Source organism: Augochlora pura, chromosome 9 (assembly GCF_028453695.1).
Source record: "Augochlora pura isolate Apur16 chromosome 9, APUR_v2.2.1, whole genome shotgun sequence".
NCBI classification, from domain to species: Eukaryota; Metazoa; Arthropoda; class Insecta; order Hymenoptera; family Halictidae; genus Augochlora; species Augochlora pura.
The window spans coordinates 11,092,448-11,115,946 of NC_135780.1; the positions used below are offsets into that span (position 1 = coordinate 11,092,448).

Here is a 23,499-nt window from a genome sequence, read left to right on the forward strand (position 1 = left end):
TTTAATTTTGTACTTGAACGATATTCAGTATAGTTTTAAATATATGTTAGTCAGAAGCATATACTGTTTGCGGGTTGACGAAAAAAATAAGCGTTTTTCTTCTCATTTTTATTGTTGAATTAGATTCACAGTTCACCAGAGACTTATCAATACCTGCCAGTAAGCCTTATGAATTACACTTTAGTTTAGAAAAATGCGTAATATATGGACAAACTGTTAACAAAAAAAACTTCTGAATACAGTTTAACTTGTTAACGACATATGGTACGTAATAGATTTTTAAGGGGGAGATAACACCTCATTTTCTCTTACCTAGCGTAATGAATAATCTATTAATGATCGTGCGTGAGAATTTTGTTACATCAACGAAAATGCAGAAAATAGAAAATAAACTATGTTGTACATTAATGTTACTTATAAAAAACATACGAAACGTTGATCGAATATTAGAATATTATACTATAGGCATACAATGACTTCTTTATATGTTGGAATATTTGAATTTAATGATACTTAATATAGACTTATTCCTGGGGAGCCATTGCTCTAGCTTGAGCTCTGACACGCTTCTCATATTCCAAGCGATTTTGACTGTAACAAAACAAACGATCAGTTTATATTTTCTTTTTCTTAAAATAGGGCAGGTTAAACCGAATAGAGTATTACCAATATATTGTATATGCTTCTGCTTGGGCTGGATCTTTGACATTAGGTTCGTTCAACAAATCCTGTATGCCAAGTAAAATTTGTTTGATGGTGATAGCCGGTCTCCAGTCTTTTTCCTCATCTAAGAGTGACAAACACACAGTCCCTGAGGGATATACATTCGGATGAAATAGTGGAGGCTCAAATTTACACTTTGGCGGACTTGACGGATAATCATCCTTGAAGATCATACGTAATTTATAAAGTCCACCCTCCCATGGTGTCTACAATATTTCATATTAAATAATATTAATGATCCAATGGGTCACAAGCAAGTTAGAACAATGTGCCAAATATGTTTTAACTCACAGATTTCTTGCCAGGAATCGCACATTCCCAATTCATCAAGTTAAGTGTCCCATCTGGACTTTTGGTTGGTCTTGCTACAAATCCCTATGATACAAATAGACTTTATTAAATCAAATTTCATACTCTTTAGAACAATACTTTATCTCCATGTAATAATAAAAAAAAATATTGCTTAAATACCGTTCACATGAATAATATTTTTAAACAATAATTTGAACATATTATAAGGAGTTAGAATTAATTGTATGATTGCGTTATGCGGAAATTGTAAACATTTTTTAATCATATTTTACATGCAGTGCTTTGAAAAATAGAAAAGTTTTCAACATTTTTTACTTTATTACTTTTTCAAAGGAAATATTTTATAACTTTTATCGTCTTCATTGATGTTCTGACGAATTTTGAAAGGTGGTTTACAAGCATAAGGTTAGGACGTTGGTAGTCGTTCAATAAAAAATAATTCGCGAACTGTCGATAAAAAAAAGCGTGGAAAAAGGTTGAACATTCCGTGGCGAAATTTTCTGTATTGCGAAGAAGAGGCGATGCAGAAGTTTCGAGCAACAGATAGCGAAATTAGAAACGCGCGCGCGACTCGAGATCGTAGCGGGTAGTAGCGGTAAAACATATATCTTACAAAAGGATGATCTTTCCTCCATGCCTTCCGCTCTTCGGAAAGCCTGGCACCCGATATGCCTGACATTAATCTGCAACAAGTATATATTCAAGTAACTTAACGTTTTTGGGCGCGAAATAATGTTAGAACAGCGGACAGACGTGAATCGTAACGTTACCACAGACTTTACCACGGTGTTGAATGATACCGATCCCGAGGTTCGATTCCAGGCACTTTATGCGCCGAAATTTCATCAAACGCGGGCAGCACAAGGGTGAAAGCACAGAGTATACTAGAATATCCTTCTTTGGCGAAATCAAATTCCCCGAGAGACCACGAGAATTAAGGAACCAACACAGAAGCCAAACTCTAAATAACCTTTTCGGTGAAAGCAAGCAATTCGTGTGTATGGGGTGTGTGTTCAGAAAATCTATGGATCCACCACCGGCGCCCTACAAATCCTCATCGGACACATACATGTACATCCTTTTCGTAAAGTTCCAATCCACATTAGGACTTCTGCTGATCAACGAATATATATTTTGGACAAATTGCGAAGAGCATTGCCAATCAAATAATAGTACACATTTGTCCAGTTCATCTATTGGCTAATTATTTGCGACTTCATTTGGCTCTGTTGATAAAGAGGGTCATACGCATCGAGCAATAGAAATATAGAACAAGCTTGTCCAGGTCGAAGATTGATCAACAATACGCGACTGTTATTTTTTTAATTTAAAATGTTCATAATTCGCGAGCTTGTGTTCGACATTACTTGCTTCAGCTAGATAGTTCAGTACATTAGGATGATACGAATAGAGGGTCCAACGTTAAAAGATCACTTTCCGAGGTGTTTTCAACTTCCTGAGCATAAGGCAACATAGCAACTATACTACAATAAAGAACATTTTTATAGTATCAAAAGGTTTATTTATTGCGTAAAGGGAGGGGAGAGGAGTTTCGAAAAGTGGTAACAAAATAATTATCGGTGAAGAGGATAATAAGATAAAATTACTCAATAGGATAAAAACACAGAAATGGGAGATTAGGGGTTTCCTAACTCTTCCGGTCATAAAAAGCAATCATTTAGATTAGTAACAACAGTATGAAATGTTCAATCAATATTCGCCTGATGCTCCATCTATGACATGCAGCGCGATATTTGACTTGTATCCATTGCCTCGTTGGATTCTCCATCACATTCGTCGGCGAATTTGCAAACGATGCTCAAAGAACATTGAGATATTTTTAAAATTTATGTCAAGGCTACATATTACCGTCGCTTGACCTTAATTTTTCATATACTTATTAGAATAATTTCATTATTATCCCATCTAACAAAAGGAAGGTAAAATAAAAGAAAATAAAAACATTAATAACACAAATATTGTAATTGTATTTAAAAAAAATAATTCCATTCATTTCGTTAGTCGGAACGTTAAAACAATCTTTAAGGCCAACTTAGGTTGATACCAGTTACATCCAATGCAACCATGTCTACTTCAGTTTTAAGAATCTCGCATAAACTAGGCTTTGTTCGTCCAAAGTCTCCGTGTATAAATTCTTTTACGTACGTACCCGCTTGAGTTTTAATATCTAATACGAAAAACATGCTGGCATCTTCGCTTGCAGTGACTAATAGTGTTTGTATTTCTTGAGGCTTCACCCATCGAGCTCTCATTTCATATATTAAACGTGTCCTCGGACTAAGAGGCCGCCTGTGTAATACTCGAATTGGTGTCTTTTGAACTATTTTTACTTTTTTCAAGTCATGCAATTTTTCAAGAGCCAACATATGTTCGGGCTTAGCACGACAAACGCAAAGCGCTCGATAAATTTTCGTTTTGAGAGTCTCCCCTTCCTTCAATTTCTTTAAATCCTTTCTGGATAAAACTTTCAAATTTGATGTAATCTGTACATCTTTAGAAGATTGATTGATTTTTTGGACCAGATCTGACAGTAATGCTTCCGTTATCTTCGTCATGTGAGGATTAATTAATTCAACTGCAAATGGTCTTCCGGTATATATGTTTCTAACATCCACGTCTTCACGCCCAGATGATAAAAATTTAATGGCTGCACAGACAAATAACCATATTATATATTAAATAAAATGAAGTAGCAAATCTCAAGCATGATAGAAATTATATCAAATGACATACATTCGGCTGTTACAGCATCAGCAATGGGCTTACATAGTATATCCTGAACAGATGTTCCCATTTTTTGTTCACCATTTATAAGCCACGGTGTTTGACTAATTTCTCTAGATAATTTGGTATATCGACCTAACAGTGTAATATTAGAAAATGTATATTATTCGTATATTGGTAATACAATGTATGTGTATAATTTATAATATTACCTCCTACAAAAATACTTGAGTGTAAACATGTGATACTATCTACATGGACACCTGTAGGTGCACCAAATGTAAATGTCGTCAGAAATTGATTAAATTTTTCATCCGTTGTGCTACTCAGTAAAGTCTCTATGCATCTTCTACTAAATTTATTCACATTATTTTCTCTTCTTCCTTTTTTTCTTTTGTTGCTTGGACCTCCGAAAAAGTTTACTCTGCAATGAAAAACTTGTTAATAATATTAACAAATTGTTATTTGAATTTTAAGAAAATGTCTCTGTTAACTTACAAAGTTTTGCATTCTTCATCGTTACGTTCATATGACAAAACAATTTCAATAAGAAAAGCAGAAGGAGTTAAGTCTAGTTGCTTATTAATGGCTTGTTCTAATTTGGGAGCGATCAATAGCTTCCAAATTTCTTTTACAGTTTGTAGTTTAAACTTAAGGCTTAACAACACGTCATTCGTGAGATCCAGTTCATTAGCACATTTCGTATGTAGTACACGTTCTCTGAGATTCACGCATGTAGGTACCGTCAATGCGCATATAAACGTATCACTGTCGTAATTCTGTTTTTCTACTTCAGTTTGTATCTGTTCATAAAATCATTTCAAATTTATATTAAGCCAATAAGTTTATAGTCAAACCACTTCAACATACTTTCTGAGCGACTAATTCTAACATTTCATCTTGAAGAATCCCCAGACAAGCCATGCAATGTGTCTCATCGACGATAGCTGCATCCTCTTCAACATAGCCTAGCTGTAACAAGCAAGGCATTCATAAACTGAAGACATAAATTAAAGCCGCTGCAATTATAACTTACAGTTTTAATAGATTTCACAGGATCATTGAAGTATTCCCACGATTTCCATCCAATGAACCGGAGACAACATTTTAAGCAACATTTCTGTTGTCTTAAAAAAGTAAAGATGCGTTTGTTATCTTCGACGGAAAGGCTCATTTCAAAGAAAATTTATATAACATTTGAATAGTAAAAAGATCTTCTTAAACGAAATTTCACCGACTCGTAACGTGTAATTTTATTTATCTTCTTTATTAATCCGCATCAATTTTATTACTAGAACTTTGTCGACTAGCTACAACGTTTAACAAGTCGACATGTTTTGCCAGCGTAACAGTTAATAATCACTGCGAAATCGAGACGGGTGTTCGCGATTTTTCGCAAAACTTTAAATGGGTATTTGACGGTTCGCTCGGATGGAAAGATACAATTAGATGCAATGTGAAATTTGTATAGAACGCAAACACGCGTTTGAACATCAAGAAACACGTTTTCCCAGTACGATGGACGTTTATGTATAGTGTCATTTATCGCTAATGTAAATAGTTGTATATTTTACATTATATTTCATTACGAATTCGTACCTGATTAATTGTTACAATATATATTAGTTTAAGTACGTGCAACAATATGTCTATGTCAAGAAAAAAATTCAACAAAACGTCTAATACCGAGACCAAAAACAATTTGATTGGAGGTTAATTGTCTCTTTCGTATTTATTTGAAATTTATACTAATCGCATAATATGTTCGATTATTCTACTGTCCTTACGTTTCCCTACAGACGTGACTATCAACGATTTTGCTAATTCTTCACGAATCCATGCAAGACTGAAAAAGGCTTCGATCGGTGGTTCTGTAGATTATGGTTATTTTCATTTCCCATTATTAAATATATTTTATGTAGATTGTTTCAGATGATCTCATAAATATTTTTGTCGCTATATACAATTTAAATATAATTTGCAGCGGAGGAAAAAGAGACAATGGATAATGAAGTTTGGAATGAAACGGATAAATCCCTTGATTTGCATCCACCTGATATGGATAACTCCAAAAAGAACAGTAAAGGAATGACTCACCAAGTTAGGCATAAAAAGACATCAATGTGTCCTATAAATGCGGAAGAAGAAGAAGAAGAAGGTAAAATATAAACACAAAAACCAGTAAAAGATGTGAAACATAATAAATTGTTATATATATTTTAATTATTTAGTAGGTATAGATTACCCACTTGACGTGTGGTTTATTATATCAGAATACATTTGTCCAGAGGCTGTAGGTAAATTCGCTCGAATATGTAGAAATTCTTATCATGTAACTACAACTGGCAAATTTTGGTTCCATTTGTATAAGACGTGAGTGTTTCACTAACTAGGTAACATTATTATTTGATGTTAAATTATCAGCATTAAAGAGACCACGATTACAGTTACTACAGACCTATACCTAGTTTACCAGAACGTCTTCAGCCACAGTGCATGGTCCGTATGCACGGACTGCGTGCTTGTGTTATTAGAACATTACATTACATCTATTTCGCCTCAAAAAGAAGCATTGACAATATGCCCTATTATCGACAGGAAGAACCTCATTCACTTGTAAAACGAAGATGTTGTTTAATGTGGCATAAAGTGAGCAATATAAAAAATGTAAATTATGTTGTATTAGATGGTGACTTGTTTGTTTCTTGTTTTAGAAGGAAAAACTAGTGTGGTTCTTCTACTTTAAATTGAAAGAGGTACCAAAATCGAACAGAAATTCCATGAAAGAGAAGCCTAAATTAAATAGTAGAAAGACAGATTTTCTTGAAATGTTGGAAGATGTAGCCGTAAACCCGGAAGAAGGCTGTAAACTACTTAAGGTACTTAATACTCTACAAGACATTTAAATATACTTTGCTATATATTTCCTCTCCGTTTGTAGGTAGCCTGCCACAGATACAGCATGCTACCACAAGTAACTGGATTAATTCTACAGAAGGTAGCCGTGATGGTAAGGCAAGGTGTGAAAGTTCAATTACAGTTGAGTTTTGGAACATCGGATGTTCCTAATACGTTGACACACCAGGTCATGTTAAACGATGTACTCAATTGCCAAGTTCTGAATTGGTGGCATCCATCTTATCCCCATCAAGACACGGTCACTACCATCGAATTACCGGAGAACGATTCGTGGGATCAGAATATACTGTAAAATAATTCCATACCTTATTCTGATGAAAATAAAACATAAGTATGACTTGTATAATATAATCACTATGTAAATAATACATTAAATACCTGTTAAGTAAATTTAAATTTAGACATTCGTTTTTCTCCTAACTGCATAATATAATAATTTATATATAACAAAAAAAAAATGATATTAACTTCTCACTGTGAATATTATTTACAAAGTACATTAAATACTATGTACAACTAAAAAATAATTAACATCAAAGATGATTATATTAACTTGTTTTGGATTTTTAGATGAGTCATTTAAATAAGCAAAGGAAGAACATTATCTTTTTGTTGCTGTTTCTACAGTACGCAATAGCTCTTCAACGTAACGAACATTTGAAGATGTAATCTTCATTTCCGCAATCTGGAAGATAAATAGTATAGCAAATTCTTTGTTTAATGGAAATATAAATCTTCGAAATTGATATTACCATGTTCGCATAAGCTTGTACATCTACTTGCAACTGAATACGTATTTTTTCATCGTCACTGACTCCTTGAACTTCAGAGGAAAGAGAACCTGTGGATTTATCCCGGATCTTCTTTAATCTTCGAAGACTCTCCTCAGTTTTCTGTACTGATGTTAGAACGTCTGTTACAGATGCCAGATAACTGTGCGATTAAGAAGTTCATTAGCAATTGATGAAGAACGCAAAAAGTGCTTTCATATTTATTGATGCTTACTGTTCGGTCAACGAAGAAAGAGTTAATTCGGACCAATGATTAACATTATCCGGGATCAATTTCTTATAATCTGCATGAAAGCTCATAAGAAAGGCGAGCGCATTCTTTACATAAGTGCAGGGTTTCGTGGATACGTCCCTATTTGTTCGCCTAAATAATCTAGGAATATCGCTCACTTGTTTCAAATGCACTATACATTGTTTTAAAAGTTCGTTTACAATTTCTTCTGTGACTTGTGATAAAATCGCTTGCAATTTCTTTGTAGTTTCACTCAACGAATCTGCAGATTAATGCACATATGCTTGAATAAAAACAGTAACATTAATACTCAATAATATTAACAGTAATATTTACCTTTTAATAATTTTAATATTATTGGAGTCTGCTGTTTAAGTTTTAATTCAGCTATTTCCAGAAGCAATGGGAGCTTTTTCACTAATTTCTCTATATCTTGATTTAAACATACTAAAAAATTGAGTTTCGTGTGATGCTCCGATTTGCTCAAAGATCCCACTTCATTTTCTACAGGCCATACCTATGTTGGAAAAAAATTGATTGAATATATTCGCTTATATGTATCATATAATTTGAATTCTTTTTAAATGTCATACTTCTTTAAGTGCTGCCAAGGCCCATGTTTGGTATCTGGCACACATTTGTAAAGTGAATTTCCAGAATCTATATAGAACATGCTATTATTAGAATTGTTTTAGTTAAGTTCATTATTGTCATCATCAATTTTATGATTTACCTGTGAAAAAGCTGATAAAGATACACGTCGTTTGTCCAAATTTTTTCTAGATTTTCCCACAAAATACACGTTGCGTGCAGGGAAAATTCATTTTGCGTAAGAGATTCCAAAGTCCCTTTTATAGATGCCGGTGATACAGGTTCTATTAAAACAGTCTCAACAACGCCAGCTATTTCTTGAAAGCGTATTTGAAAATACACGGGTAAATTCCATTTTTTCAAGAAATTTTTGTACTGTGAATTCTTTTTTAACGCGTTTAAAGAATCGGCCGTAACACATTCGGCTTCTAATTTCTCTAGAAATTCTAAAGTTGCTATGTACCGCTAAAATGATGTAATTTCGACTGTACTGTTACATTTACAAGAAGAAATTGACTTCATTAATATGCTTACAGAATGAAATAATACTGGATCTCCAGGAGCAAAAATGCATTTGACATATTGTTCAATTTTTTCTTCTACATTGACCCAAAAGCTATTTACTAAAAAGTTGAAACCCTTAACAGAGCATCTAGAATTAGATCATAAAAATTATTTATACAAGAATGTTCAAGAAACACCTCTAAGAAGTAAAATATGTACCTGTTTGGATGCAATGTAATGTCCAGTAGTTGCTTCAAATCTATGCTCAGAATATTTAATAATCTATTGTATATACTTTGTAAGCCAAGCGAGTCTACTTGCAGGTTCTCCATGCTAATCACACCATCCACCAGTGGACTAACAATCTCTTCTCTCACTAAATTCTCTGCATCGTTTATTTTATCAAGCATTACATATATTCTTAAACAACGAACCAAGAAAACAGAATTCTTTTCTTGAATACACGCTAAGAAAAGTTCATTGAGATGAGTCATGTAAGTCTGTTCCAATTGGTCGCATTCCTAAAAACATGTAACATTTTTCCTTTAATTATGAAGAGAAGAAAATTGTTTCAAATTTACTTCTTAAGTACACACCTTCTGTTTATCTTTGATAATGTCTAGTTTGCACCTACACATGTGAAACTGTAATTGATTGAATTCTGTTGCAGCTTGCTCTAAAATGTCTATCTTAGTTGGACTTTCCAAGAATGTATTTAGCGATAATACTGACGAAAGTTTATTCAATGATTTGAAAATATGTTGTAAACTGAACAGGCTCTGTTTGTATTCTCTGATTCTCTTGCTTTCATAGATATTAATTGAGATTGCACTGATCTCGTCATCCAAAGTCTGTTGCACTTGCTATTATGGAAGAAATTAGATATTATTAAAACAATATATTTAAATACTACACATAACATTGTTTACTACTAAAATTATGATCATAGTATGCTGTATTTACCATTACTTCTTCCCTCAATTGACCCAATGGTCCTTGCAAGTCATTAATAGCTTTGTCCAAACCAATTAAGTTACTTGATAAATTTACAAAATCTACGTAATCTCTGTTAATTAAATCAATCATAGCAGATCTCAACAATTTCAAATATATTCCTAAATCGTCCCGCATATTCTCTAGTTTCGATTGTTGTTTATGTTCTTGAAGGAAGGTGTCCACGTTAAAATTTTTCTGAAATCAAAAATTATCAAAGTTTAAATATTTTGATAACATTAATATCTAAGATGACAGCAACGTACTTGTATGAAATCCATTTCTGTGAAACACAGATCCTTTGGTGCTTTCGGTAAATTAATGTTGGCGTTAGACATTATGCTAAATTGCTGTTTCAACAAACGTTGTTGATATAAAGTCACACTAAATCGCACAATTGTAAGAAACAATCTAATCAGTCTCTAAACTACTTGTATGTACAGTAATACCATAGGTTATGGTTCGCACGATCCCTCTATCATCCTTATCTTTTGCAAACATCCCCACCATTTTACTGCGTACCAACGTGGATTCTATCTTAGTGAATCGTCAACCAATAGGAGCAAAGCTTATTGCTATGTCGACCCTTTCTTACGGATCGCGCTGCGGTCTGGAGGTGTACAAGAGTAGGAACAATTCTCCAATAGGATTCACCAATTCTCTTGTAGAACCAGCCTATAAGAGTAGGCAATTTTGTAACCTGAGGTTGGCAACCGTAGAGTAATTGCTAGGGATCAAGCAACCCCTTTTTCGAATACATTACAACTTGCGAGCTATTACATCTTCATTGGGATTACCAATGCGGATGCATAGCGCGAGCACGTTTTCGCTTCTGCCAAAATAGGAGATCCATATTTTTATAAAAACATTTTGAGAAAATTTTGAACCCCCGCACATTTACCAGTTGATAACGGCACGATCCGTTAGGTGGTGATAGTGTCGTATTCGCAGAAAAATGTATTGACGTACACACGTACATACATGCATACAGACGTACACAGTGTAGAAAGAGAAGAACATGAATTGTGTGCGCACGCGCGCTTGCTCGCAACAAAGCGGATAAACGGATAACGCATTCATATTCGCACATAATCAATTGTAAAATTCTATATTTGTGTCGATGCGAGTTGCGAAAATAAAACGCGATTAACGAGAATTCGCGGAAGCTTCTGCTCGGAAGATTTTCAATGTAGTTACCGCTGGGGAATTTCGGAGGGCAGATATATGTAGTTGTGAAGACGTCGGTGAGAAGCTTGACAAGTTTTGCTAGTTTTTTAGTGGAATTTATTTTCAAAATGGCAGGTGCGAAAAGATTGCAAAAGGTAATTTAAAGCTTCGGCCGATTGAACCGATCGGAGAAGGAAATAAATGCTCGTATAAGTTTTGAAAATGTTCGAAAATTATAACATGTTCGTTCATCTCCGATTAAACGTATCACCAAAGAGAATCCCTACCATCAATGACACAGAGCTTTTTTCAATGAAATGTAGAACGTTAACGTTTTCTATGTATTATTTATGAATGTTTTAACTATTGCGTATTTTAATCTAGATATTTCTATATCGTCGAAATACCACCGACAAGCATTATGTTATATCTTCCGAAAAGTGATCTGCGCTACGATTCTCCGTTTTCATGGGACTTAGAATGATGATTACGTTTCCCCTTTCCAGGAACTTCGTGACCTAAGAGCAGCGCCTATGAAAAATTTTACAAATATCCAAGTAGATGAATCGAATATCCTCACTTGGCAAGGTCTTATATTGCCGGTATGTTTTCTGGCACACAATTATTTTAATCTGAAATATAACCTAACCTTACATTGGTCGTAGAAGTAAGATATAATTATCAAAGGTCTGTGAATGTTGATGCAACTTGAAATTTTAATGGGTCAATGCAGTACAAAAACAGAATTTTTATAGAAATTATCTGCTCGTACGATCTATTTTAAGCAAGAAGAAAATAAATACTATTCTAAACGTTAATGAAACTCTCCTTCTATTAAGTTGTACTCGTTTATTTTTCTATTACAAATGCAAAAGCGACGAAAAATTGTCATCATTCTATTGCTATAGAATGTTACAGCATGTTTAATGGAAATCTAACAGCATAAATGTTTTAGGATAATCCACCATATAATAAGGGGGCATTTCGTATTGAGATTAACTTTCCAGCAGAGTATCCTTTCAAGCCACCCAGAATAAATTTTAAAACAAAAATATATCATCCAAATATAAACGAAAAGGGACAAGTTTGCTTACCAATAATAGGCGATGAAAATTGGAAGCCAGCTACGAGGGCAGGTCAAGGTGAAATTTAATTTTAGTATCTAGTTTTAACGAAGCAAAGAGGGCATAGTGTAACTGTTAAACTTTTGTTTACAGTTGTACAAGCTTTGATAGCTTTAGTAAATGATCCAGAACCAGAGCATCCTATGAGGACAGATCTTGCGGAGGAGTTTCTAAAGGATAGGAAAAAGTTTTTAAAGAATGCAGAGGAATTTACAAAGAAACATGCAGAGAAAAGGCGGGAGTCGCCTTCCTCTAACGAATAACCATGAATTACTAGCCCTACTCACCATGATGCCTGCCACTCATCAGCTAATTTAATTCAAACCAACATAGACTTATGTTACATGATAAATGACTTGAGATACATGTGTACAGGCACTAACTATGCTCGCTTCGTTATTACATAATTTGAAAAATTATTAAATATTATATTTCTTTAAGTGCTGTTAGGGACCATGTTTGGTGTCTGGCACACACGTGTAAATTGAATATTCAGAATCTATGCGGAACGTGCTTTCATAAGAATTATTTTCATTAAAGCTATTGTTTCGTTGACGAACTCTACAATTTATCTATGAGAAACTGATAAAGAAATATCTTTGCCCAAATTCTTTGCAGATTTTTCCATCATATGCTTGTTGCATATTTAGGAAGTTTCGTTTCATGGAAAGTGTTTTTATAGATGGCAGTCATATAGGTTCTGTTAAAAAAAAAAGAATTACAACAACACCAGCTGTCTCTTGAAATCATATATAGAAATATACTGGTAAACTCCATTTCTCTAAAAGATTCTTATACTGTGCATTCCCCTTTAACGAGGTCAAGGAACTGGTCATAAAACGCATGGCCACTGATTTCTGTAGGAGTTGTGTAGTTGCAACATACTGTTAAAATTGTATAATTTCAATTACATTGCTGCATTTGCAAGGACAAAGTCATGTCAATATAAATGGAACAGTTACTGCAACTCCTGGAGCAGAAATGCATTTGACATACTGTTTGATTTTCACTTACATATCGACCCAACAGTTACTGACAGAAAAACTTGAAATCCTTGACTAAACAATTGGAAAGAAATTACAGCAAAATTTGTACGTAAAAACGTACAAGCAACATTTTGTAATGTCAGCAAACCTTAACAATAAAATTTTTCTAAAATTAGTGAATATCGAAAATTCAAATGTCATAAGAAATTCAATGTTGTCTATGACAGTAGCTCACCTTGGTAAAATACATTTCTGTGTAAATCAAATCCTTTGGAATTTTCAGTAAATTAATGTTTCTATTTATTTTGTAAAATGTCTGTTTTAACGAGCGTCATAGTTAAAAGTTACACCAGATTACACAGTTTCAGGGAATAAGAAACTTCGAATTGAAGTACATATTTATGAAAGGCTTGTATAATATTCGATTAACCGTTTGAGTGCCAAGGAGCGATTTTGCGCTTCTTGTGTGTTGCTCGAACAGTATAATAAGTGCCAGCGCTCTAGACTGCGAAGCCGATAACCGCGACACGCTTGGTTTCCGTCGATGCGTGACTTTACGGTTATCATTCCATTTTAGGTTGAAGTACAAGAATGAGACAGCTGGTAAAGGAATGAATTTTAATTTCGGTCGAACATTTGAAAAAATTACAGCTTACCGTATAGAGCAGAAAACAGCGCAATAGCGCTCCTTGGCATTTTTAATCGTAAAATAAGACAAGCGCTATTGTGCCGCATGGCACTTTTCGAGAGGGAATAAGACAAGCGAAAAAACGCTCCTTGGCACTTTGGATGGGAAAACAGCAAAGACACGCGGCAATCAAACGGTTAAGGTGCGACTATACTTGAAAATACCGCTTATAGTTCCCAAAATACCTGCAAAAAGGTTGAAGCTATCCTTACCTGGATTCAGATTTACTTAAAAGTATTTTTAAAATACGTATTTGTGAAATTATACAAAATTATCTAGTTAAATTCGAATTTATTTGTAATGAACATACTTAATTCCATCTTTTGACCCGTGGTTCTTTCGATTGAAACCAATTGAAACGTTATTCCACGCATGTAATATGTACATACAAAAACACAGAAAAGAAAATGAATTGTATGCGCATGTACACCTGCTTTCGATTAAACGGATAAGTAAATTGTACCGGATCTATTGTCGTATATAATTAATTGTAAATTTATATTCATATTCGCATTGACGCGAATTGTGAGAAAGGAGCGCGATTAAGGAAAATTTGCAAAAATGTCTGCTTAAAAGATTTTCTAATGTAGAAACGCTGGGGAATTTTGGAGTGCGGATATTTTGTTGCAAAGACGTTGGTGAGGATCTTGACAATTTTGCTAGTTTCTTAGTGGAATTTATTTTCGTAATGGCACCTGTAAGAAGATTACAGAAGGTAATTCTTTATAAAACATTGACAAACATTACACTGTCTCTCCCAAAACTGACCTATATTCAGAACCTCTGTTTACATAGAACTTACGGAGTGATGATTACGTTATCTATTTTCAGGAACTTCATGATCTAAGAACATCGCCTATGAAAAACTTTACAGATATCCAAGTTGATGAAACGAATATACTCATCTGGCAAGGAGTTATATTACCGGTAAGTTGCGATGATAATTTTAATTTGGAAACATAACCTAATGTTATATCGCTTATAGAATAAATCACGGTTATCAGAGGCCGGCGAACTTCAATGAAAATTAAAATTTAAACAGTCTTGTACAGTTTATCATCTTTCTATCGGTACAAAAAATTATAATATATTTAATTGAATTCTAACAATATAAATGTTTTAGGATAATCCACCATATAATAAGGGGGCATTTCGTATTGAGATTAACTTTCCAGCAGAGTATCCTTTCAAACCGCCCAGAATAAATTTTGTAACAAGAATATATCATCCAAATATAAATGAAAAAGGACAAATATGCTTACCAATTATCAATGATCAAAATTGGAAACCAGCTACAAAGGCAGGCCAAGGTGACATTTTTACTATTATTGAAACACAAAGTTTTAATTATAATAAATAGTTGATAAATTTTTATCCTCAGTTGTAGAAACTTTGATAGCTTTGGTAAACAATCCGGAACCAGAACATCCAATGAGGACAGATCTTGCGGAGGAGTTTCTAAAGGATAGGAAAAAGTTTATGAAAAATGCGGAAGAATTTACAAAAAAATATGCAATAAGAAGACGAGAGTTTCCGTTTTTTAATGAATAATGATGAATGTTACTGGTTCTACTCACCGCAATGCCTACCACTCATCAGTTAATTTAATTCAAGCCAACATAGACTTACTTGTTAGATAATAAGTGACACAAGGTACAAAATCAGTTTAATTAAGAAACTTTGCAGAATAAAGTAAATTAGAATAAACCAACTGTACAGTATTGTCTTCTGTGTGTCAGTTTTTGTTATAGTGATCACATAAATTGATGTAAGGAGAATTGTGCTACACTGTAAACGGATTTGATGTTAACATTCTGGTAACCAGAAATCTATTTAGGTGTGCTGATGATTAATTTCTCTCTATCAGTATAAAACATTAATTAAAATAAATTATATAAATATAGATGTATACATATATGCATAATTATACATGTGCAATTTGTAGTAAACAAATTATCTAAACTAATAAGCATTCTTAATAGTGTTTTCCTTATTTTTATTGTAAACCAACAACCAAAGTACTTACCTTACTACATTATTATTTGAATATGCTTGTATGTATATTAGAAATAAAATGTGTTATACAAAATCATGTGAAAATTAATATATAGGAAAGGGCTGCACAGAATTGACACATTGTTCTGTATATAAAATGTGTTCAACTATGATCTGCTTTCACAGGATTTTATTTTTTTATTCAGTTTGTGTAAGAAAGGGTAAGATCTTCTCATTTAAATAGTAAAACACTATATTGATAAATAAAAATATAAATGAAACTAAAAATATTGATGTCTTTCACGTAATCTCCGTTGTTTAACATTCGAATCGTGTAATTAATACAGCTTTCAATTACAACATATTTTTCATTCCTTTATTTAAGTTCTTCACCTTTATTGTAATTTTTCTTTCATTTCTTTTTAATTCACCAATAACACTCCGCATCTGTTACAGATTTGTAGATTCCACTTTTGGCATACTATAATAAATATTCTGCGATATAACGGAGAATCGATTTTTGAATGTTGATCTCAGAAAAATAATTGATGAGCTAGGTGGAAGAGGTGGAAGTTGCGAAAAATGCACCAACAGTTTGTTCTGATTAGTACTTTTATTTATTTGAATATTTATAATCAAACTATTGATAGAAATAGAATTCTGTCGTGTCTGTTTTTACACAAAGATGGAAACAATAAAAATTTGAGAAAAAAAAGAACATAGCAGAGAGCATATTTCTCAAATAAAGTAATCGAACACTGAAAATGAGGCAAATATATTTTTAGATATACATTCACACTGCATATGTACACACATTATAGATAACCACAGATATAAATAAAATCATGGTGTAATACCAATATTTTAACTAAGTTCATGGTATATCTCTAGAGTAGTTTGTATACGACAATAGACAATCACAGTTTTACAAGTGTAGAAAAATTCCTTAATCGTAACAAGACTGATGTGTAAATCACGTCTAGCAATCGTATGATTAAGAAACGTTTAGTTTCAATTAATTAAACGCTATTGAATTTAAATTACAATATGTATTTCAATATAGCTGGTGTGTCCGCAAGTCTTATTCAATTCAACCGCATATGATCGACAATACAATGAAGTGGAATTGGGGATAAGGTGTTAACAATGTTACAAAACGTATTCGTAAGTCTCTCATACGAGCTTAGGAGTATAAAGTCTAGGGCTCCCAAATACACGTCAACCTTTTCCACCAAACTGTTCAATTATGAAACATGACTAACCATTCTCTTGAAATTCCGAGGCAATCCACATCAATCGATAACGCTAATTGCGTCACTGCATCATTTTGAATTTTCTTCTTTCACACGGATTTCTAAATTATATTTTAGGTTTCGAAGCAAACGGAATTTTCTCCAAAAAAATTTTCAAACGCGTACACAATAAACGTTGACTATATGTCAGATTTTATTTTAGAATGTGATCTGATATCTTATTAAAACCTAAAATCTAAGATAGAAATTTTATTGTACAAACAGAATCCTATCGAGCATAAATGGAATGTAATATTAACAATTATTCTGAATTGCATGGTTCTATTGATGTAGAATGCCTTGATCGCGATAATCTTAATTATAATCGTGAAATAATAATAAAAGCAATAACGACTTCATCTAATTCATGAAAACTGATGATGCAACAATACAAATTAATCGGCATTATATAATAAGATACTGATAATACGTTGAAAGGAATATGTATTATTACAAATTACTTACATGTTTGTACAGATCCAACATTTGAATTCGAGCATTAAGCAACGTACGTATACATCTTTCTGTAATTGAAAATGAATGGCTCGTAAATTTTAATTAAAAATACTTTTTATTTTTTAAAGTAACTGTTCTCATCACATACCTATCTTCTGGCGTGCGTGCCAAATATTCACGTTCAATTAAACCTTCTATGCGTTTTTTAATAATAACTGGCGAAGGAAGGAATCGCCCTCTTAATTGCTCAGTTACTTCTGTTACAAGTATGTTGTGCTGGAAGTAAGAGAAAAATGTAGTTATTTTAATATACATATATTGCGTATGTTGTATTCGAAGTGCAAATGTTTAAGTATACTAAGCACACTACTGTTACATACGGGCATGCGTTTCCGGGCTTTCATTATGCGAACGATAGCTGCTTCTATTTCATGCTTCCTGTCTTCGTCAACTTTGTTGCGTGTTTCCTTTCTTTCTGGTTCTGATTCCCCTTTCGCTGCCACCGTTTGTATCTTTACTCTTTAGAAAAATATAAGGAATGAGGACGTTATTATTGAATAGATTCAGAAACATTTTTCTACGTAGAATAGTAATTTAGTTCGGATTGAAACAATTTGGATGCGTTCGATATACCTGTGCAATTTACTGGTAAAGCTGTCATTGACACAGAAACAGTGCGTAGGTTCTATTTCTTTCGTACGAGGATGCTTTAGCAAAATTCTTTGCGTAGCTTTACCCATAGCGAGAGATTGCAATGCTCTAACCAAGTCTCTTTCTGGAATATCGGTTTCACCTTGAATTTCCTACGCAACGTTTTCATACATTGTATCGTGATACTTCACAGAGCCGATGAAAATAAGATATAGATGAATAAACAAACTCGATGGTTACCAACTGACCTCATATGTTAATCTATCTCTTTTGTTGAATAGCATCAGGACACACATTTGATAAGTCGACACTTGAATTATGTGTTTCTTCGTGTTCGAAAAATTAATGCTGTATTGACTTAATATACTACTGTTGGCGCTTCCACTTCCATTACCAATCAAACTGGAAGAGGATGGTGTATCCAATCCCGCGCAACTGCTCTCTTCTCTTCGTGGTCCATGGAACATAGCATTTAAATCTGCAGAACCTACACGCAGAAAGTACATAATGTTATTTTACTTGGATATTAACACGTTCCAATTGTAGATGAACGGACCTAATTGCGGCTGTAACGTTAACTGTCGACCGCTATGTTTAGCAAGATAAAAACGACGGAAGGCATCAAAGGCGTCTCGTGGGGCGGATGGCATGTTGCATTTTGGAGTCGCCGATTGCGTTGGCCAGAAACCAGTTGTTAAAACCCTGACGCTTATGTCAACGCCATACAACTTTGTCTGTAATACGAACAGTATTAACATCTGATTCGTTATTATCATACTAGGTATAATCGAGTATAATAACTTACATTAGATGTAAGGACGTGATCTTTAAATTCGTCCATTACAGTATTACTGACTGTTATATCCTTGAACATTCCCTCCAATTTGGACGTGAATTGACATCCACATTCAGTCTATGGTAAAATGATACTTAGTCTTATGTGCCGTTTGGTCAAAGTCAATGACAAAATATAAAATAATTACCTTAAGTTTAGATATCATATTCTTCTCATTGTCATCAGAGACAGACTTGTTTAAGAGAAGACGTTTAGCTAAGTGCTGCTTATAGTACCGTTCAAATACGTCTTTCTCTTGAAGGAATCGAAAGAGAACCATGGTTTTATCCAGAATACCTTCGATTTCTTGTTCCGTCATCTAAAAAGCGTATAGTCCTTTAATTTTCTTGGTAATGTCTTGGACATAGCGAGAGTCGCATTGTCTTTGTTTGAGTAATACAAAAATTTTGTCTACTATTACAAAAAAACCTGGTAAGGTTTCACGGATTTCGTACTATGAGTACTTATCTATAGGACTACAGTTTACAGAACTAACCCCTTTAACACCCTTCTTCAGCTTGTCGTCAATGAAGAGTGAAAGATATTCTGGACTCTTTGTATTTAAATTTAGGAAGTATTCGAAATCAGAGGCGATCATTTGTTTGTAATTCTTATCGTTATTGAACGAGTAATGGAGAAAGTGGTCGAAACGATCTTTTAGATCCAACAAATTCTGAATAAATAATACGGCATTTGTTGTAGATTCGTGTTCCTCCTGAACCATGGCACGCCCTTGTTCTTTAAGGAATTGTGAGACACAATCGCACACTGTACGCAATCCAGACGAAACTCTCGAAAATAATTTGTACATACAACCTAAATCTTCAGTTTTTTGGTTTTTAAGCATATGGATTACGCCACTGTTTTCCATCTGTAAGTAAAGGGAAAGAAATCTGATATATAACATCATAAAAAGGAACAAGCTATTATAATATACAGGGTGCATAAAAATGTTGTGTCTCGACTATTATGAGAAAATTCTATACTTTTGTATCGGTGAAGATCTGTATAAAAAAAAAAAGGTAACGCAAAATTGTCCTTGATCTTAAAATTTAAGGATAATTTTGGGACAACATTTATTTTACAGATCTTCACCGATACAAAAGTGTAGAATTCTTTCATGATAATCAAAACACAATATTTTCATACACCCTGCACAATTTAGTGTACCTCTACAATAGTTTTCATATGAATTTTAATTAATTCCTCCTCTACAACTTCTACTATTCGAGGTTCGGTAGATTCGTCTAAATAATGTTTTGCTCTCTCCGATTCTTCGCAAATTCTAGCCTCCACTTTTTTTATGTATACCGATGCACTATTTTCTGCCAAGAATTTCTGAGATTCCATCTGTAAATTAATGTAATTAGAAGTCAATGATAATCACAAATAGATCCGTGAAATTACAGAGAGAAAGAGAGAGAGAGTGAACATTCTTACTTTATAAAATTCCGCGCTCTGTTGTAAAAAAGGCCTTTCGAAATCTTCTTCGTAAACTTGACGACTGTTAATGCCAAGTAACATTAACATTTGGCAGGCATTTTTTATTGCAATGCGATCTACTACTTCTCCCCTTCTTTCTCTTCCTACCATATCTAGTAAAGTTTCCCTTAAATGATCTCTAACACATCCATACCTGACCACCTGAAAAAAAATATAATAAGCATTTAGTTATTCGATCACGAAACTATTCTCGAGTCAATTGTTAAAAAAAGATTACCTGATCTCTGAATATGATAAGCCCCAAATTATACACATTGTCTACATCGTGTTGCTGCACGTATACTCTATCCATATACATTAGAATGTCTCTGATCATCACCATTGATGTTTGATGATCATTCCAAGCTTGGCTTAATGTTTGAAGGAAATTGTTATGAAGAGATCTTAATACATCTTCTCGTACTTTGTTCTCAAGGTGATATGTTACAACTTCCTTCAGACCTGTGTATAAACGGTCTCCATGTTTATTGAGGACCATAGTGTAAGCATTTCGGTAAAGTTCTTCAAAACTAAGACCAGAATTGTTTTTCTTTTGAATTTCCTGAATTGCATTTTTTAGTAAGGTCCAGATACTTTCTACATACTTCGCATCCATAGTAGTCTAAAAAAAAGTATATACATGTATAATGTTAGTCTTGATATTATAAAAGAAAGGAATAAATAACTTTGGAATACTACAAGCTTTATTACTCGTATTAACAACAAGAAAATCATCGGAAATATTATGGAAATAGATTGTTTTATTATGAGAATACATCTGCGGTTACCAAAGAATATAAATTGTATGCCCCCCCAAATATTATGGATTACATGCGTGTTTAAGCTGTTCACGTTCATTGTGCCATTACTACTGTCAACATTTTGCTGAATTTCACGATTAGCCACAACTCCATTCTTCTCCATTCTTTGCGTTATTTTTTTTCATTTAGCAGAAGTACGTAAAATTAATGCAAACATTTAAATAACATGCTTGAAACAACAAGCTTTTTCACTGTATCGTGGGTTAATATTTTCGAGCAAGGTATTAGAATCACCTATATGAAATGTTAAATGCATAGTATGTATTGCGAGGAAACCACAAATTACATCTTCGAAACAAGTTACGTACAGGTGTACAAAGCATGACCACAAATACTTAGCACAAGTTTTCTTATAATATTATAAACATTTGGTATTCTTTTCAATTAAATTTTGCATGTAATTATATTTCTGCTAGGAATTAATAATATATGGAAGAATTTATCAATTATAAATTTAGTAAGTAATGGTAATTCAGATGTCAAACTTATATGACAGATCAAATTTGAAATTAGTCTTTGAACAGGATAACATTGCAATCACTATATTTCAATGCTTCTCTTTCCGGTGCTATAGCAACTGCATTTGATCACTTGAATGTTCATACATTTGGATGTGAACCCAAGGAATGATAATTACAAATATACTATATCAATTGTGTTCTTTGTGTACGTGTGGAGTTGTTTGAGAATTAAATTGTAATATATATACAATAAAATAAACCATTAACGAGAATAAAACAGTTACAGGAGTCAATGAAACAAATAGACAAACATCTTATTTCGAAAATCCAGTCAACATTTTCGATCTGACGTATAATATAAAGGAACAGGTTATAAAAACGTCTACGTGTATGTGTGTACATGTATGCATGCGAATAGAAATATGTAGTTAAAAAAAAAGTATATCCGCGAAGAAAGAGAGAGAAAGTGGAGGAGAGAAAAAGAGAAATGGAGAGTGAGGGGGGCGGCGAGGGTGGCGAAGGGGACGAAAGAAACAAAATAAATTTTTCGGCAGTGGCCGAAACGAATGGTGCAAAGCTAAAAAAAATTCGGATGCATAACAAGCAAAAAGAACCGTGTACTCACCGGAAAAGCACGTATGCGCATTTTGCCTTCTTTTTTGAGCATACCACTACCCTTCATCATCTCGAATTTTCTGTCTGAACTTCGGGGATTTCAGTTAGAAGTGCTCGGTGACGGCCAATGTTACAATAACGTTGCACCGTGTGTACATTGACACCAGTAAAACGTAAGGACCATTCACGTTCTCTTCGCTTTCCAGGCAGACCAGCCGAAGATGATCGGCCACCGTGTGAAACCACGATTACTCATCCACGTTCACAATGCGCGAGAGAATCGAAAATTGTCTTGTTATCGTGTACATTTAATAAAAAGAAAGAAAAATCAGCGACGTCCCGAAAGAGAGGGGAGAAAATTAGAGACTCAGAGAAACAGACAAAGAGAGAGGGGGGAACAGAGGGAAAGAGTGAGGAAGTACGAGAGAGAGAGGAAAAGAGGAAGAGAGAGAGAGAGAGAGAGAGATGGAGGGTGGAGGAACTGTGAGGGTAAAGAGCTGAACTCTTTTTTACCCAGTGGATGAAAATGGGGGATAAGTAGCTTAAGGGTTGCAATTATATAGCGAGAGAACGGAAAAATCGAACGAGGACGTGACGAGAGATAGAAAAACAAAAAACTGAAGGAAAATGTACGCGCACCTGTCAACAAACCGAATTCTCTGTCACGGATATACCGAGAAAGGAAAAAAAATATCGCGATTTCTTGTCGTCGTTGAATACCTTAACGTGATCGTCGATACGTATCCATCGTCTTTCGAGGCATAGCGCGATTCAGATTGTGAAAGCTCGAATTTCCATCCTACACGATTCCCCAATCCTCGATAGACGATATTGTTGTATGTATGTATCGTTCGCAACGACACATTTGATGCGCTTTAATCACGAATACTGTTCCGATTAGAGTACCGTTGCGCAAAAGGTTCATTTCCTCCTACGCGATGAAAGCTCATCTTCATCCCTCACCACGTACATGTAGAGGGAGAACTAACCTTATTTCGCGACAGAGTTCGACCATCTAGGTACGGAATGTATATGACCGTAACCAGACTTAATTGCACTTTCGATGGATCTACGAATATATGAACGGAGCATTAGGTTAAGATGGCGGCGAGATTC

At 34.0% G+C, this 23,499-nt stretch overlaps 8 protein-coding genes and 1 long non-coding RNA gene across 23 annotated transcripts in view; 3 read left to right on the top strand and 6 right to left on the bottom strand.

Moving 5' to 3' along the window:
* The window catches only part of LOC144474801 (26S proteasome non-ATPase regulatory subunit 6), a 262,460-nt gene that overhangs the window by 150,400 nt on the left and 88,561 nt on the right, over nt 1-23,499 (bottom strand). The window lies entirely within an intron of this gene.
* Lwr (ubiquitin conjugating enzyme lesswright) lies at nt 67-2,085 on the bottom strand. Of its 3 annotated transcripts, none has more exons than XM_078189950.1 (5): nt 1,789-2,085; nt 1,649-1,718; nt 1,015-1,098; nt 667-929; nt 67-591 (listed from the first exon to the last, which is right to left on the bottom strand). In XM_078189950.1, the coding sequence occupies exons 2-5, from the start codon at nt 1,712-1,714 to the stop codon at nt 525-527; spliced, it is 480 nt and encodes a 159-aa protein (XP_078046076.1). In that variant the 5' UTR covers nt 1,715-1,718; nt 1,789-2,085; the 3' UTR covers nt 67-524. The 3 variants fall into 3 exon arrangements, with proteins under 3 accessions (XP_078046076.1, XP_078046075.1, XP_078046074.1); XM_078189949.1 differs by having other exon boundaries at nt 68-591; nt 1,818-2,085; XM_078189948.1 differs by having other exon boundaries at nt 70-591; nt 1,806-2,085.
* Nucleotides 2,591-5,670, bottom strand: Pus10 (Pseudouridine synthase 10). Of its 2 annotated transcripts, XM_078190932.1 has the most exons (7): nt 5,568-5,670; nt 4,817-4,907; nt 4,651-4,748; nt 4,279-4,583; nt 3,993-4,204; nt 3,790-3,915; nt 2,591-3,703 (listed from the first exon to the last, which is right to left on the bottom strand). In XM_078190932.1, exons 3-7 carry the CDS (start codon nt 4,702-4,704, stop codon nt 3,078-3,080), a joined length of 1,323 nt encoding a protein of 440 aa, XP_078047058.1. In that variant the 5' UTR covers nt 4,705-4,748; nt 4,817-4,907; nt 5,568-5,670; the 3' UTR covers nt 2,591-3,077. The 2 variants fall into 2 exon arrangements, with proteins under 2 accessions (XP_078047058.1, XP_078047057.1); XM_078190931.1 differs by lacking the exon at nt 5,568-5,670 and having other exon boundaries at nt 4,651-4,752; nt 4,817-4,954.
* Fsd (transmembrane protein fates-shifted) lies at nt 5,194-7,083 on the top strand. Of its 5 annotated transcripts, XM_078190934.1 has the most exons (8): nt 5,194-5,333; nt 5,407-5,492; nt 5,580-5,663; nt 5,765-5,938; nt 6,012-6,153; nt 6,228-6,429; nt 6,495-6,659; nt 6,722-7,083. In XM_078190934.1, exons 2-8 carry the CDS (start codon nt 5,426-5,428, stop codon nt 6,989-6,991), a joined length of 1,104 nt encoding a protein of 367 aa, XP_078047060.1. In that variant the 5' UTR covers nt 5,194-5,333; nt 5,407-5,425; the 3' UTR covers nt 6,992-7,083. The 5 variants fall into 5 exon arrangements, with proteins under 5 accessions (XP_078047060.1, XP_078047063.1, XP_078047059.1 ...); XM_078190933.1 differs by lacking the exon at nt 5,194-5,333 and having other exon boundaries at nt 5,340-5,492; XM_078190936.1 differs by lacking the exon at nt 5,194-5,333 and having other exon boundaries at nt 5,340-5,492; nt 6,237-6,429.
* On the bottom strand, nt 6,852-10,307 carry Cog2 (conserved oligomeric Golgi complex subunit 2). 2 transcript variants are annotated; one of them, XM_078190930.1, is made up of 12 exons: nt 10,077-10,307; nt 9,781-10,008; nt 9,414-9,680; nt 9,037-9,338; nt 8,848-8,965; nt 8,456-8,778; nt 8,316-8,382; nt 8,059-8,239; nt 7,705-7,984; nt 7,452-7,632; nt 7,253-7,384; nt 6,852-6,985 (listed from the first exon to the last, which is right to left on the bottom strand). In XM_078190930.1, exons 1-11 carry the CDS (start codon nt 10,146-10,148, stop codon nt 7,301-7,303), a joined length of 2,103 nt encoding a protein of 700 aa, XP_078047056.1. In that variant the 5' UTR covers nt 10,149-10,307; the 3' UTR covers nt 6,852-6,985; nt 7,253-7,300. The 2 variants fall into 2 exon arrangements, with proteins under 2 accessions (XP_078047056.1, XP_078047054.1); XM_078190928.1 differs by lacking the exon at nt 6,852-6,985 and having other exon boundaries at nt 7,219-7,384.
* On the top strand, nt 10,814-12,661 carry Ubc10 (ubiquitin conjugating enzyme 10). Of its 2 annotated transcripts, none has more exons than XM_078190939.1 (4): nt 10,814-11,054; nt 11,484-11,579; nt 11,933-12,119; nt 12,195-12,661. In XM_078190939.1, exons 2-4 carry the CDS (start codon nt 11,511-11,513, stop codon nt 12,362-12,364), a joined length of 426 nt encoding a protein of 141 aa, XP_078047065.1. In that variant the 5' UTR covers nt 10,814-11,054; nt 11,484-11,510; the 3' UTR covers nt 12,365-12,661. The 2 variants fall into 2 exon arrangements, with proteins under 2 accessions (XP_078047065.1, XP_078047064.1); XM_078190938.1 differs by having other exon boundaries at nt 10,815-11,132.
* Nucleotides 12,304-14,195, bottom strand: LOC144475246 (uncharacterized). Its single transcript, XR_013494839.1, has 2 exons — nt 14,086-14,195; nt 12,304-13,960 (listed from the first exon to the last, which is right to left on the bottom strand). It is a non-coding gene; the product is annotated as an uncharacterized LOC144475246 (long non-coding RNA).
* LOC144475245 (ubiquitin-conjugating enzyme E2 L3-like) lies at nt 12,747-15,812 on the top strand. Of its 3 annotated transcripts, none has more exons than XM_078190941.1 (5): nt 12,747-12,867; nt 14,366-14,490; nt 14,607-14,702; nt 14,899-15,085; nt 15,157-15,812. In XM_078190941.1, exons 2-5 carry the CDS (start codon nt 14,464-14,466, stop codon nt 15,324-15,326), a joined length of 480 nt encoding a protein of 159 aa, XP_078047067.1. In that variant the 5' UTR covers nt 12,747-12,867; nt 14,366-14,463; the 3' UTR covers nt 15,327-15,812. The 3 variants fall into 3 exon arrangements, 2 of the variants coding, with proteins under 2 accessions (XP_078047067.1, XP_078047066.1); XM_078190940.1 differs by lacking the exon at nt 12,747-12,867 and adding an exon at nt 13,779-13,917; XR_013494838.1 differs by lacking the exon at nt 12,747-12,867 and having other exon boundaries at nt 14,372-14,490; nt 15,157-15,428; nt 15,515-15,812.
* On the bottom strand, nt 15,946-23,334 carry Cul3 (cullin 3). 4 transcript variants are annotated; one of them, XM_078190925.1, is made up of 14 exons: nt 22,394-23,334; nt 20,725-21,108; nt 20,445-20,648; nt 20,175-20,354; nt 19,501-19,875; nt 19,153-19,323; nt 18,975-19,082; nt 18,726-18,903; nt 18,418-18,656; nt 18,152-18,321; nt 17,899-18,037; nt 17,667-17,794; nt 17,528-17,586; nt 15,946-16,251 (listed from the first exon to the last, which is right to left on the bottom strand). In XM_078190925.1, the coding sequence occupies exons 1-13, from the start codon at nt 22,451-22,453 to the stop codon at nt 17,562-17,564; spliced, it is 2,361 nt and encodes a 786-aa protein (XP_078047051.1). In that variant the 5' UTR covers nt 22,454-23,334; the 3' UTR covers nt 15,946-16,251; nt 17,528-17,561. The 4 variants fall into 4 exon arrangements, with proteins under 4 accessions (XP_078047051.1, XP_078047052.1, XP_078047050.1 ...); XM_078190926.1 differs by lacking the exon at nt 15,946-16,251 and having other exon boundaries at nt 16,527-17,586; nt 22,394-22,674; nt 23,104-23,334; XM_078190924.1 differs by lacking the exon at nt 15,946-16,251 and having other exon boundaries at nt 16,527-17,586; nt 22,394-23,022; nt 23,104-23,334.

Bases quoted from the DNA above. Each gene is read 5' to 3' on its own strand.
- LOC144475245 (XM_078190941.1), top strand. From the start codon at position 14,464: ATGGCACCTGTAAGAAGATTACAGAAG. The intron at 14,491-14,606 runs GTAATTCTTTAT...ATCTATTTTCAG, and splicing joins CTGTAAGAAGATTACAGAAG to GAACTTCATGATCTAAGAAC. The intron at 14,703-14,898 runs GTAAGTTGCGAT...TAAATGTTTTAG, and splicing joins GGCAAGGAGTTATATTACCG to GATAATCCACCATATAATAA.
- Pus10 (XM_078190931.1), bottom strand. From the start codon at position 4,954: ATGAGCCTTTCCGTCGAAGATAACAAACGCATCTTTACTTTTTTAAGA. The intron at 4,584-4,650 runs GTATGTTGAAGT...TTTTATGAACAG, and splicing joins TAGAATTAGTCGCTCAGAAA to ATACAAACTGAAGTAGAAAA. The intron at 3,916-3,992 runs GTAATATTATAA...TTACACTGTTAG, and splicing joins CTCAAGTATTTTTGTAGGAG to GTCGATATACCAAATTATCT.
- Fsd (XM_078190934.1), top strand. From the start codon at position 5,426: ATGTCTATGTCAAGAAAAAAATTCAACAAAACGTCTAATACCGAGACC. The intron at 5,493-5,579 runs GTTAATTGTCTC...GTTTCCCTACAG, and splicing joins CAAAAACAATTTGATTGGAG to ACGTGACTATCAACGATTTT. The intron at 6,154-6,227 runs GTGAGTGTTTCA...CCACGATTACAG, and splicing joins TGGTTCCATTTGTATAAGAC to TTACTACAGACCTATACCTA.
- Lwr (XM_078189950.1), bottom strand. From the start codon at position 1,714: ATGTCAGGCATATCGGGTGCCAGGCTTTCCGAAGAGCGGAAGGCATGG. The intron at 1,099-1,648 runs GTAAGATATATG...TTTGTATCATAG, and splicing joins GGAGGAAAGATCATCCTTTT to GGATTTGTAGCAAGACCAAC. The intron at 592-666 runs GTAATACTCTAT...GTTTTGTTACAG, and splicing joins GAAGCATATACAATATATTG to TCAAAATCGCTTGGAATATG.
- Cul3 (XM_078190925.1), bottom strand. From the start codon at position 22,453: ATGATGAAGGGTAGTGGTATGCTCAAAAAAGAAGGCAAAATGCGCATA. The intron at 20,649-20,724 runs GTAATCTTTTTT...ATTTTTTTTCAG, and splicing joins TTATCATATTCAGAGATCAG to GTGGTCAGGTATGGATGTGT. The intron at 17,587-17,666 runs GTATGTGATGAG...TTTCAATTACAG, and splicing joins GCACGCACGCCAGAAGATAG to AAAGATGTATACGTACGTTG.
- Ubc10 (XM_078190938.1), top strand. From the start codon at position 11,106: ATGGCAGGTGCGAAAAGATTGCAAAAG. The intron at 11,133-11,483 runs GTAATTTAAAGC...TCCCCTTTCCAG, and splicing joins GTGCGAAAAGATTGCAAAAG to GAACTTCGTGACCTAAGAGC. The intron at 11,580-11,932 runs GTATGTTTTCTG...TAAATGTTTTAG, and splicing joins GGCAAGGTCTTATATTGCCG to GATAATCCACCATATAATAA.
- Cog2 (XM_078190930.1), bottom strand. From the start codon at position 10,148: ATGTCTAACGCCAACATTAATTTACCGAAAGCACCAAAGGATCTGTGT. The intron at 8,966-9,036 runs GTACATATTTTA...ATCTAATTCTAG, and splicing joins ATTACATTGCATCCAAACAG to ATGCTCTGTTAAGGGTTTCA. The intron at 7,385-7,451 runs GTAATATCAATT...TTTATCTTCCAG, and splicing joins TACAAGCTTATGCGAACATG to ATTGCGGAAATGAAGATTAC.